The sequence below is a fragment of the Erinaceus europaeus genome, chromosome 4, assembly GCF_950295315.1.
Source record: "Erinaceus europaeus chromosome 4, mEriEur2.1, whole genome shotgun sequence".
In the NCBI taxonomy this organism is placed as follows: domain Eukaryota; kingdom Metazoa; phylum Chordata; class Mammalia; order Eulipotyphla; family Erinaceidae; genus Erinaceus; species Erinaceus europaeus.
Window position 1 is genome coordinate 134,258,020 of NC_080165.1, and position 13,568 is coordinate 134,271,587.

The 13,568-nt window shown below is 39.8% G+C and overlaps 1 protein-coding gene across 4 annotated transcripts in view; it reads right to left on the reverse strand.

Moving 5' to 3' along the window:
• DCBLD1 (discoidin, CUB and LCCL domain containing 1) overlaps positions 1-13,568 on the reverse strand; it is a 95,114-nt gene that overhangs the window by 47,396 nt on the left and 34,150 nt on the right. For all 4 annotated transcript variants that reach the window (XM_060190559.1, XM_060190557.1, XM_060190558.1 and 1 more), the window contains 2 exons: positions 4,068-4,202; positions 1,922-1,973 (listed from right to left, as the gene is read on the reverse strand). In XM_060190559.1, the coding sequence (XP_060046542.1) occupies positions 1,922-1,973; positions 4,068-4,202 (187 nt within the window). The remainder of the gene's footprint in view (positions 1-1,921; positions 1,974-4,067; positions 4,203-13,568) is intronic.

Sequence of the window (13,568 nt, forward strand, 5' to 3'; positions counted from 1 at the left end):
AGCAACAATAAAGGAATTAAAAAATAAAGATCAGGGGAATCACACTACAGGCTCACAGTTTAGAATTCAGAGTTTTTGAATTTTTAGTGCCAAGGGTATTCCTGATATAAAAACCCACTGGGGTCTATCTACTAAAAAAAAAAGATTTTATTTATTTATTAGTGAGAAAGAAAGGAGGAGAGAGAGAAAAAACCAGACATCACTCTGGTATAAGTGCTGCTGGGGATGGAACTCAGGACCTCATGCTTGAGAGTCTAACACTTTATCCACTGCACCACCTCCTGGACCACACTTGGCGTCTATATTAGTCAAATACACTAACATTTTTGTAACAAAGGAATAAACAGTCAAATACATAAAATCAAATATGCTTGTCAGTTTAGTCCAATGTGGCTGGCATAGGAATTTACTGAGTATTACAAATCAATGAGTTACCAAAACCCATGGTCTTTTAAAACTTTCTTTTCTAATTTCAAGTAAGCAACTGGATCTGCACTAATCTCCATATCTATCTCTGCCTACATGTTACAAAGTGGCTGGTTCACACTTTAGATAATGTGTCACGATAACATGACCCTGGAGGCCTGAGTCCACATGCTCCCAGAGGGCTAGAGAATGGGAAGGCTATCATGGGAGAGGGTGGGTTATGGGGATTGGGTGGTGGGAATTGTGTGGAGTTGTACCCCTCCTACCTTATGCCTTTGTTCACTAATCCTTTCTTAAATAAAAAATTAAAAAAAAAAAAAAAAAAAGAGCACAAGAGTGAGAGAGAGAGAAACATTCAATAAATAAACAGGTAAATAATTAAAAAAAAAAAAAAAAAGAAGACAGAAAATCCCACCTATGGAGTTGGGGGGTCACTTCACAAGGGTGAAACAGGTCTGTAGGTGTCTATCTCTCTCTTTCCCTCTCTGTTTCTCCAGAGGAACAAAAGAAAAATTAAGTAAAGCTGTGATGGAAATTTTTTAAAAGATATTTATTTATTTATTTTGCCTTTTGCTGCCCTTGTTGTGTGATGGAAATTTTTTATCTCACTCTCACTGTGTGTGTGTGTGTGTGTGTGTGTGTGTGTGTGTGTGTGTGTGTGTATGTGTGTGTAAATGACAAAATGAATTCCTTGCACTTGCAGAATGAAGAATTACAAAAATCACTTCCAATTACTGCCAGATTAAAAACAACAACAACAAACAAACAAAAGCCTCCCTGGCTCCGCTTCTTTTCACCAGCACTACATAGAACTCAGAGGTTAGCAGATCTCCTGGGCTATCTAGATTGCTGCTTGGGTTTTTTTTTTTTTTTCCGCTTTGTCATTGCTCGGCTTTGCCACCCTGGGCTACCTTTTTCAGACAGAAAGAGAGGAACAGAGAGATAGAAGGAGAAAGGGAAAGACACCAAAGCACAGAAGTTGCCTCCAGCAGGATGGAGGCCTGGCTTAAACCAGGGGTGTGGGGCCAGGTGTAGAAGAAAGCACATACCCTAACACCTTTGCTACTTGTTTTGTAAATAAAGTTTTGCTGGGACACAACCACACTTATTTGTTTACATTTTATAATGGCTCTCAATAGCAACAGAAGCCTCAGAATGATGCAAAAGATGATTGACTGGCACAATCTAAAATATTTATTATCTGACCCTGGGCAAAAAAAAAAAGTTTGCCAAAGTCTGCGGTATAAGAAACCACTTCATTGTAATAAACCAAAGCAAAGAACTCTGGGAAAGTAAGGGCAGGGGAAGCAGAGAAGGAATTGGAAGAAAGGAGAAAATAGCAAAAGAACTTACATTAAATAAATACTCCTTATTTTGTAACATAAATGACTAAAAAAACTAAATGTAAATAAAGAAATATAGCTGGTTTAATAGCAAGGAAAACAAAATATTCAGTGACATAAAACTGCAGCACAGGTATGACACAAATATTTACCTGTATTCTGTCTTCAAATAATGGTTAGCTCGTTCCAAACATGTAATCAAATCTGTCATAAATAAAAGTCACTGTAGTTAGTGGACTCAAAAGAAGTTAGCACTTTAACATTTACTGATTTCTTTTCAAATAAATGAATTTTAAAGTACTTTTTAGTTGCTTAGTTCTGTGAATTTTTCTCTTTAAAAAATAAATCGAAAGTGAAATATTCTGAAGAATTTAATGTTTCTTTCATTTTTCTTTTCTAACAAAACCATCTTTTTTCCCTTTACCAATAATGGTTTTTAAGCAGCTTTCCAATGAAAGATAATGGACTCTATCTCCAATAAAAACTCCACACTGGGGCCGGGTGGTGGCACACCTGATTGAGTGCACATGTTCCATTGTGCAAGGACCCAGGTTCAAGCTCCTGGTCCCCACCTGCAGGGAGGAAGCTTCACAAGTGGTAAAGCAGGGATGCAGGTGTCTCTCTGTCTCTTTCCTATCTCCCTATCTCCCATTTCCTCTTGATTTGTGGCTGTCTCTATCAAATAAATAAAGATAATTTAAAACAAAACTCCACACTGATGAGTTACTATCTAATACAAGCCTACAGTGATCATGCCCATAACCTCCTTTTGCAAGAGAAAAACAATTTCCAAAGGTCAATGCAGCTCAAAGGAAGACTCAGGGACTTTTAAATCTTATAATTCAACCAGTAACAGCTAAGTAATCATGGAAATGGGAGCTTATCAAGAATAGAGCCTATTAGAACCAAGGACCTTTGAAGAGGGTGCTCTTCAGAGTGATTTACAGAACAGAACTAAATTGCAGTAATGGAGACATTCAAGTGTGGATGCAAATGCATTTACATCAAACCTAGTATAGTTTCTAAAATATTCCACACTTGGCTGTAAGAGCACCATCTTAATCCTACTATAAAGCCCTTAAGGAACAATATATGGGAATACTGGTCAAACAAAGTCAACCTTCTAGGACTACAGACTTGATTGGCTGAGAGGGAAATGACTGGTGCCCCTTCTTGGTACTTTTGCCAGAGGAGTCTGAGACAGAAACTCTGGATATCTGGAGAGACTTATAGTGGGCTACAGGGTCATTACTATGGGGTATGAGAGACTTGGATGGGAGGCCATTTCTCCCCTTGAAGTACTCACATTTCTCTTCTGTCTGGGTCATACTCAGAAGCTTCCCATAATTTGTGTGTGTGAGTGTGTGTGTGTGTGTGTGTGTGTGTGTGTGTGTGTGTGTAATAGCATCACTACTTAAAAAGTTTTTTTTCACTTTTAAAAAAAAATTTATTTATTTTCCCTTTTTGTTGCCCTTGTTGTATATTATAGTTATTATTGATGTCATTGTTGTTGGATAGGACAGAAAGAAATGGAGAGAGGAGGGGAAGACGGAGAGGGGGAGAGAAAGATAGACACCTGCCGACCTGCTTCACCACCTGTGAAGCGACTCCCCAGCCAGGTAGGGAGCCAGGGGCTCGAACCGGGATCCTTCGGGTCGTTGAGCTTTGCGTCACGTGCGCTTAACCGGCTGCGCTACTGCCCAATTCCCCCCCTTTTTTTTCACTTTTTAAATGATCATGTTTTATTCTTTTTTAGTCAGGATACTGATAATACATTACAACCAGGGAACAGGATGCTGCTGAAAGCTCATCAAATGTACTTTGACTGTTCCCAACATGGCGCTTATGAGTGGGTTGTAATTTCCACACGCAGTATCAACATATTGAAATTCTTTTTTTCCTTTTTAAATTTTCCTATATGCAGACCTCATAATCTTTCTGATAATTTAAAGCTTATTACTCCTTGAGTTAAGGAAGCAGTTAAAAAGGACTTCAGATAATAGCCAGGCTTTAGAAGCGTCAATAATCCCAAAATGTACCATCTCAGCTTATCTAGGAAAAGGAGATCACCCCCCTTTTCCACATAAATCAGCTAATAATCCATCATGTGCTACAGAGTAATGCTGACTACGGTGGAAGGTAAGGGCGCCAAACGCCCACCACCCACAAGTCACAAATCCTCATTCTGCCAGTCTATTCCACATCCATAGATTCAGTCAATGGGTATCTGTAATTTGTTGAGCCCACACAGAGTTCTTAGGTAAAGGTTTATAAATTCGTGTTGATTTTCTGCTATACCTGGATGGTCACTGCTGGCATAGGTCAGCAAAAAACCCCGCCCAGAAATGTGGGATCCACTCTCAAAACGAACAGTCACTTCACTTGCGTTCAGCAAGAGTTCCTTGGGAACAGTCATACTTCCACAGTAGGGACCTAAAAACAAAGCACACATGTGACACGTTTCAAAATTTAAATCAGCACAAAGAACTGGAGTATGGTGGGGTTTTTTCCCCCCTCTCTATATAAAGGTCAAATTTACTCAACAACATATATACGTATGATTCTAATTTTTGCTCAACTAATTTTTTATTTATTTATTTATTTTTAAAGAGTTTAAAAAAGTATTTATTTATTCTCTTTTGTTGCCCTTGTTTTACTGTTGTAGTTTTGTTGTTGTTGATGATGCCATTGTCGTTGTTAGGACAGAGAGAAATGGAGAGAGGAGGGGAAGACAGAAAGGAGGAGAGAAAGAGAGACACTTGCAGACCTGCTTCATCGCTTGTGAAGCGACTCCCCTGCAGATGGGGAGCCGGGGGCAAGAACCCGGATCCTTACACTGGTCCTTGCCTTTGCGCCATGTGCACTTAACCTGCTGCACTACTGCCGACTCCCTCACCTAAATTTTTAACAGAGACTGATAGTGATGATTGACTGTGTACTTAATTATACAGATAAGTCAAAGGAGTAAAGTAGCTTCTTTTAGATAAGCAATAAACTTACTCATTATGAAGAACTCAGAGACAGGCTCTAGTTTCTGTTAAAATAAATAAATAAATATTCTTACAAAAATGATACTACAGGGGCATCCTAAGTCTGTGTAAAAAAACTATTAACTTACCACTTTTAAAGAGGTGATACAATTAAAGAGTGTCAGGGCCAGGCAGTGTCACACCTAGTTAGACAACCCAGGTTCAATCCCCCAATCCCCACCTGCAGGTAGAAAGGTTCACGAGTGGTGAATCAGTACTGCAGGTGCCTCACTGTCTCCCTCTCTACCTCCCCCTTCCTCTCAATTTCTATAAATAAATAAAAAATATTTAAAAAATGAAGAGTGTCCAGTGTATGGTAAATATCTTATTTGTACATTTATCTCTCTCACAGTAACTTTGGGTTAACTCATATAACTCATTATAATTTGTAAAACGAGGTTTATAAAAGAGGATAATTTATAAAGACTTTTGAAATATCATAGTATAAATTATGCAGTTAAGACAGTAACCCATTTTTTTATAACAAGTTACAAATTAATTGGAAGCTCAACAAACTTAAGACTAAATCACATTTGGAGATCAAAAAATTCAATCTACTTTAGGCTACTTAAGTTAAAGTTGAGCTTGTAAACTGTCTTGAGAGTCATAAAAGTTTTGAAAATCATATGTGCAAGTTGAAATGATTTCTGTAAAAATATAAGTGAGCAAACAAAGGAGTTTCCATCAACATCTGGAACACTGTGGAAACAGTCACCATCAATCATAGTAATATCAAATTAAGAAGGAAAGAGTAAAAGAAGAACCACACCAGTTCAATATGAATAAAACTGACATACCATTCAAAATGAACAAGAGATAAAAGTGTCATGAGATTCAGGAGATCACAAGCACTACTAAGTATCCTCTCCTGATAAAAGGACCTCTCTTTTTGTCCTTTTTCTCACATTCTGGAGATGTGATAAAATCAGAAAATACTATATGTTTACTGTCATGCTCCTGATTGCTCCTGTTCACTATGACTAAAATTATAGTGAAATCCAGATTTTAAAAAGTTAATTTCCCTCCTGGGAACTGCTTACCATATATAATTACTTGCAGGTTTCTTAGAAATATACATAACATTTAAGGAGAGCTATAAAAATGCATGTTAAATAGATGGGGGGCAGGTGGTGGTGCACCTGGTTGAGCACACACATTGAGTGCAAGGCTCCAAGCTCAAGCCCCATCTCCACCTGTGTGTGGGGGTGTGTGTGTGTGGGGGGGGTGGGATTGTTCTCAAGGAGTGAAGCAGTGATGCAGGTCTCTCTCTCTCTTGCCTGCTTCTCCTTCCCTCTCAGTTTCTGTTTCCGATCAAAATAAATAACTAAATAAGTAAAATATTTTAAGTCTAAACTGATTATCTGTGAGATCTTGCTTAGAATTTCTTTTCTTAGATTGTAAGAACAGGTAACTGTGTCTATCTCCAGACCCCTAAGAGTCTCTGAAGCTTAGGGTGGCATTCTAAGTTGGAGGTGAGACTCTCTTGCAGACATCTATCATGGGGAGATGAGAATGTGCAAGGACCTACGTTCAAGCCCCTGTTCTGACCTGTGTGTGTGGGGGAGTGAGGGGGTGGTGGGAGCTTCACGAGCAATAAAGCAGTACTGGTTCGAGCCCCGGCTCCCCACCTGCAGGGGGGTTGCTTCACAGGTGGTGAAGCAGGTCTGCAGGTGTCTATCTTTCTCTCCTCCTCTGTCTTCCCCTCCTCTCTCCATTTCTCTCTGTCCTGTCCAACAACAATGACAGCAATAACAACAATGATAAACAACAAGGATAAACAACAAAGGGAAAAAAAACAGCCTCTAGGAGCAGTGGATTCATAGTGCAAGCACCGAGCCCCAGCAATAACCCTGGAGGTAAAATAATAATAGTAATAATAATAACAACAAAGCAGTACTTCAGGTGTTTCTGTCTCTCACTCTCTATTTTCCCTCTGCCTCTCAATTTTTTTAAATATTTATTTATTATTTATTCCCTTTTGTTCCCCTTGTTGTTTTATTGTTGTAGTTATTATTGATGTCATCGTTGTTGGATAGGACAGAGAGAAATGGAGAGAGGAGGGGAAGACAGAGAGGGGGAGAGAAAGATAGACACCTGCAGACCTGCTTCACCGCCTGTGAAGCGACTCCCCTGCAGGTGGGGAGCCGGGGGCTCGAACCAGGATCCTTACACCTGTCCTTGGGCTTAGTGCCACCTGCGCTTAACCCGCTGTGCTACCGCCTGACTCCCTGCCTCTCAATTTCTATCAAATAAAAATAAATAGTGTGGTCTGGGAGGTGGTGCAGTGGCTAAGACACTAGACTTTCAAGCATTAGGTCCTGAGTTCAATTCCCAGCAGCACATGTACACAGAGTGATGTCTGGTTCTTTCTCTCTCCTATCTTTCTCATTAATAAATAAATAAAATCTAATAAATAAATAAATAAAATACTAAAAAAGAAATTGAGCCTGTGTGTCAATAACTGTACTGTAACCCCTACCAATAAAATAGGAAAAAAATAAATGGTAGCAAAATTTTATATTTTTATACAAACAGATAAAACGTGTGTGTTGGGTAGAGGGTAGAGAGCATAATGGCTATACAAACAGACTCTCATGCCTGCGGCTCCAAAGTCCCAGGTTCAATCCCCTACACCACCATAAGCCAGAGCTGAATAGTGCTCTGGTTAAAAAAAAAAAAAAGATAAACTAGTAAATAGTAATCCAATGAAAATAAAAATAATTAAAAAAAAAAGTGTGTGTTGTAATTTTGCCTTGTTCTCTACTAGGTATGCCTTCCTAAACTCAAAATGCCTAAGTATAGTAAAACTCTTAATCTGAATGCATCCCACCAAGGTAATGAGAGGCATGTAAGTATTTTTTGGAGGATGATCAAAGAAAGGAAATCCAAACACATATTCCTTTAATCACCCTAACTCTCACAAGCACCAACCACTCACTCATTCTTGTAGATGTGATACAAATATGTAACTTGATCATCCAGGAAACAGGATGCAGACTTCTACATAAAAGCCATCATTAAAAATTATTTTGATAGGTTCAGACACAAGTGTTCCAGTAGCAGGAGGCTGTTCTATCCTTGAATGAGGGTCAGGCTTTGAGAATAGACAACCATATTGCCTAGGGCAAAACATATAAATTATTGCTTGTCTGAAGGTCTGACAGATAAAGATTCTTTGCCACAGACTGGATGCTAATAACTGCATTCCATGTGGTCAAAGCCAAAAGAGATCAAAATAGAAAAAACAGGACTGGCACTGAGAAGGGGAAATAATGAATGGGGAACCACTGAAAGATCCTCTAAGTTTGAGGTCTGCACAGTGGTGTCAGGTTTCAGCCAGGCTCCCTTGAGGGCGGTATCTTTTCTTAGGAAAGTTTTTCTCTACTCATGAACGCCCCAAACGATATACTTCATTGTTTGTACTCTATCTTCTGACTTTAAAATGCCTCTTCATGTATATTTATATAGATACAAAAAGCATCATTGGAAACCAAAACAATAACTCAACTCACTTCTTTTTTATTTATTTTACTCTTTTTTTATTTGACAGAACAAATAGAAATTGAGAGGGGGAGGTAGAGAGAGAGGAAGAGAGAGAGGGAGGGAGGGAAGGAGGGAGAGAAAAAGGTGCCTTAGCTCCACTGGTCATGAAGCCTCCCACCTGCAGGTGGGGACTGGAGGCTTGAACCCATGTCCTTGCACATGGTAATGCTGGTGCTCTGCCGGGTGCACTACCACCTGGCCCTGAATTCACTGACTTCTTCTTCTTCTTCTTTTTTTTTTTTTTTGCCTCCAGGGTTATTGCTGGGGCTTGGTACCTGCACTGTGAATCCACTGCTCCTAGAGGCCATTTTTTCCCCATTTGTTGCTTTATCCTTGTTGTGGCTATTATTGTTATTGCTGTTATTGATGTCATTGTTGTTGGGAAGGACAGAGAGAAATCAAGAGAGGAGGGGAAGACAGAAAGGGGGGAAGAAAGATATAGACACCTGCAGACCTGCTTCACCACTTGTGAAGCAACCCCCCTGCAGGTGGGAAGCCAGGGGCTCGAACTGGGATCCTTATGATAGTCCTTGCGCTTTGTGCCATGTGCACTTAACCTGCTGCACTACCGCGCGACTCCCAATTCACTGACTTCTAACTTTGAGTGGTTACAGTCTCCATCCTGGCAGTACTTACTCCTGAACTGGTAAACCTGTCTCAATTCATAGTCAGACTGAACCCCAACCCATCTTGAGGGTCCCTAAGAACATCAACCTACCTGAAAATAAGACTCATAATTCTGGATGAATGCTTATGTCAACTGGTGGTTGTGTTTACTTCGGAGCACTTGGATTTGCTATCTAATGTGTCACCTGCCCTCATAGCTATCCCCCCCACCTGTGAGGCTGGTTCCATTTTATTTTGCAGCTACAGATTTCCATCAGATTAGTATACAGCAGAAAGGGAGTTTATCAAGTAGGCAGAAAAATCTGGGAAAAGAAATAGTAGCCCTGGAGTGTGGGAAGAACTACAAGCAACACCAAATGTAATAGTGCTGTGGCATTTGGCACCAGATGGGAGACCAAGATCTAGCAGACAATAAACTGATTCCTTGGACAAAAGGAATAAAGAGGTAGGAACTATAGGAGTTGACTTCTTAGAACAGTAGGTCATCACATTCCTTGTATGGTATGACAATTCCATGAGCAGCTGAGAGGGAAATTCTTAATCTTTCCATTTGTGAATAAAAGAAGTGTCTTACAAAGATTTAACTGCCTGCCCAGATGCAAGCCCAGAATACACTTGAGTTTCTGGCAAGCCCACAACCTGTGTAGAGTAATGCAGTACTTCTTCATTCTCCATGGATTATCTGGCCTAGACTAAATCCAATCATAACTTCACTAATTAGTGTTGCAAGTCCTGTCAGGAAAGCATATGCTTTAGATCTCCAAGGAAAGTCATTGTTGCATCTGTGAAAGGGTCCTGTTAAGAGATAGTAGGTAAATTGTTTTTATTTAAAGAGACCCTTCCTTCTCATTAGCCATACTTAGTGGTGAAAATACAGAGGCCAAATAAATACCTAATTCTTAAGAGATTTTCCATACATCAAATGGAACAAAACCCAAAAACTGTCATCAGCCTATGCTAAGAGCACCTGCTGAAGCACGCGTTATTTGTGACTGAGAAGAACATGCTGACGAGACTCAGTGAGCTTCCCTGGGAATGCTGCTGACAAAGCCAGGTGCATAATACACTCTCTGCTGCCAGAGAAGTGGTACCAGTTTGGCCCAAATCCATGTTCAGAGGCATGCTGATAAAAAATAAATAAATAAAGTGGTCTGGGGCACAGTGGACAAAACATTGGATTCTCAACCATGAGGTCTTGAGTTCAGTCTCCGGCAGCACATGCACAAGAGTGATGTCTGGCTCTTTCTCTCTCACCTCTTATGTTTCTAATTAATAAATAAAATCTTTTAAAAAATAAATAAAGGGGTTGGTGGTAGCGCAGCAGGTTAAGTGCACTTGGTGCAAGCTCAAGGACCGGCGGTGTAAGGTTCCTCGTTCGAGCTCCCGGCTCTACACCTGTAGGGGAGTCGCTTCATAGGTGGTGAAGCAGGTCTGCAGGTGTCTGTCTTTCTCTCCCCCTCTCTGTCTTCCCCTCCTCTCTCCATTTCTTTCTGTCCTATCCAACAACGAACGACATCAACATCAACAATAATAACCACAACAAGGCTACAACAACAAGGGCAACAAAAAGGGGGGGAAGGCCTCTAGGAGCAGTGAATTCAAGGTGCAGGCATTGAGCCCCAGAAATAACCCTGGAGGCAAAATAAATAAAATAAAATAAAATAAAATAAAATAAAATAAAATAAAAAACTGTCCAGAAAAGCTGAAGCTGCAATTGCTATTCAACTTGTGTCGTTCCCCCCGCCTTTTTTTTTTCAATGCAGTCAAATGGCAGGGTTTGTTCTTGCTTATTAATTGCCATAGGGTCATTGTACAAAAGTACAGATTTTTCAGGGCTATTTTATTTGAGAAGGAAGGAAATTAACATTAAAAAAGGGATATTCCTGGATTGTGACATTAAAACCATAGTCACGTAAGAATGGGAGTAGTATCCCTGGAGAGTTTTGGTTTCTGGTTCCCAGGCAAAAAAATTAGTGACAGATGATAAATGAGCTGGCCAGATTCTTAGACAAAGGTGTGGCTTTCCTTGGGGGCAATGCCACACATGGGTCAAGAAGCACCTTAGCATTAGAGCACACAACTGACATAACCCATTTCTTCTCCCCCAACAAAAGACAGCAATTACTGAAACTAGATCACAGTGCATCTCCCAGGAAGTATTTGGGAGAAAGTAGGAAGAGAAGCCCAATAGCTTTTTCTCTCTGAGACTCCTAGTGATGCTGATAAGATATCTCTTATGGAACATTCTGACTGTAATAACCTTTACAAACTTTAGATTCTTTTTGAATACTCTTTGGCATAAAATGTAGAACAATCCAAACATACAGTAGTCATTTTCAAGAATTTCCATCCAAGTAGCCCTAGCGATAGAAAAGAATAACATTTCCAGAGTATTTGAGGCCCAAAACAACCTTCGACAACCTGGAAAATTCTTTGAAGATTTTTGTTTTATCTTTAAAGTCATCAGACTTTTGTATTCTCTATAACATGTCTGTGACAAACAGATCATTTTCAGAATACAGTCTGCTAATCTTATGTTTTTCCTATTTGGGACTAAAAAAAAATAACAAAGCATAATCATTAGATCACATGGGCAGGCCAGATATGCAACATTCTAAAACATTTATCACATAAATCTTGTTGCAGTTATGAGTTAAAATGTTGTATTATTTCCTACTCTTCCCATTTCTTTTGTTCCGAATGTAATATAAATATTAATAGTTGACTTCATGTTGTTGGGTTTCTAAGCCATTGACAATGGCCTAAGAAGTATTGGGGTGGAGGTGGAAATACAGGAAATGTAAGAGAACAATTCTTGTACTTCCTGGTTTTTCTACAGTGCTAATTATTTAGCAGAACACAATTTATTAAAGCAATTACAACTAGTTGCCTGTAGTAAACTAATTTTTTTTTTCCTTTTTGCTTCCAGGATTATCACTGGGGCTTAGTGCTCGCACTATGAATCCACTCCTCCTGAGGCCATATTTTCCCCTTTTGTTGCCCTTGTTGTTTATCGTTGTTATTATTTTTGTTGCTGTTGGATAGGTCAGAAAGAAATGGAGAGAGGAGGGGAAGACAGAGAGGGGGAGAGAAAGATAGACATCTGCAAACCTGCTTCACCGCCTGAAGCGGACCACCCCCCCCATGCAGGTGGGGAGCCGGGGCCTCAAATCTGGATCCTTGTGCTGGTCCTTGCAATTTGCACCAAGTGCTCTTAACCTGCTGCGCTATTGCCTGACCCCAGTAAGCTGACTTCTATCACTGACCATGATGCTGTCTTAAGCATTTAGTTAATTAATTAATTTGTTTGTTTATATAATAATTTATTTAACCAGCGCACTGCTTAGCTCTGGCATATGATGGTAACTGGGAGTGAGCCAGGACCTTTGGTGCTACAGCTATGAGAATCTGTTGTACAAACGACTATGTTATTTCCTTGACCCCTTCTTTAGGATTTTAACTCAAAGGCAATTTTAAACATTAATTTTAAACCAGTACCTGCTTTAAAATTTTTTATTAGTGATTTAATATTGATTTACAAAAATACAAGATAACAGGTGTAACATCACACAGTTCCTACCACCAGAGCTCTGGATCCTCAATCCACCTCCCTCCATTGGAAACCACAGAAGTTCTCCTGAAGTTGTAGATATGGGTTAACTATTATTTCTACCACTATCTATCTATATTTGTATATATTTGCGCCCCCCCTTTATTTCCTATGCTTCATGTCCCTTCCTTCCTTCCTTCCCTTTCTTCCATCTTCTCTTTCTTTCCAAGTCATACATAAGCCTATTACTACATCCTTTTCCTCCTATCTGATGGAGTAAGAGTCCAGAGCCCTCAGGTCATCTTCCTCCTATCAAAATTCGTTATAGGATATAGAAGGTGGGAGGTCTGACTTCTGTAATTGCTTCTCCACTGGACATGGGCACTGACAGGTTGATCCATACCCACAGCTTGTTTCTATCTTTCCCTAGTGGGGTGGGGCTTTGGAGTGGGGAGGTTCCAGGACACACTGATGAGGCTCTCTAAACCAGTATCTATTTAAACATGGAGTTTCTCAAAAATAGCATCTCCGGACTGCATTTTATTCTCAGATATCCCTATAGGGGGAACTGGAGAAGTTTCCATTTCTTTCATCATGGAACAAACAAGAACACAACTCACATCTTCTCATGTGCAAACCATAGGAACAGATGTCCTTTGACACTGTGAATAAGGGTGGTGCAATGCTTAAGAGCAGAGTCTCTGTAGTCAAGGATATAGGCTTGACTTCCAAATCTAGTTGGGTAGGCAGGTAATTTGACCTCTTAAATCTCCCACCTCAGTATGTGTGGATATGAGAGTTTAATGGGACTAATAGTGGGCGTTAAATGAGTTAGAACTCTAAAATGCTAAACCCAATTTATATCCAGCACATAGATGTTCAATTACAGGTGGCTTCTATAAACTTTAAAAATTTTTATTTATAAAAAGGGAAAACTGACAAAACCATAGGTAAGAGGGGTACAATTCCACACAATTCCCACCACCAGAACTCCGTATCCTATCCCTTCCCCTGATAGCTTTCCTATTCTTTATTCCTCTGGGAGTATGG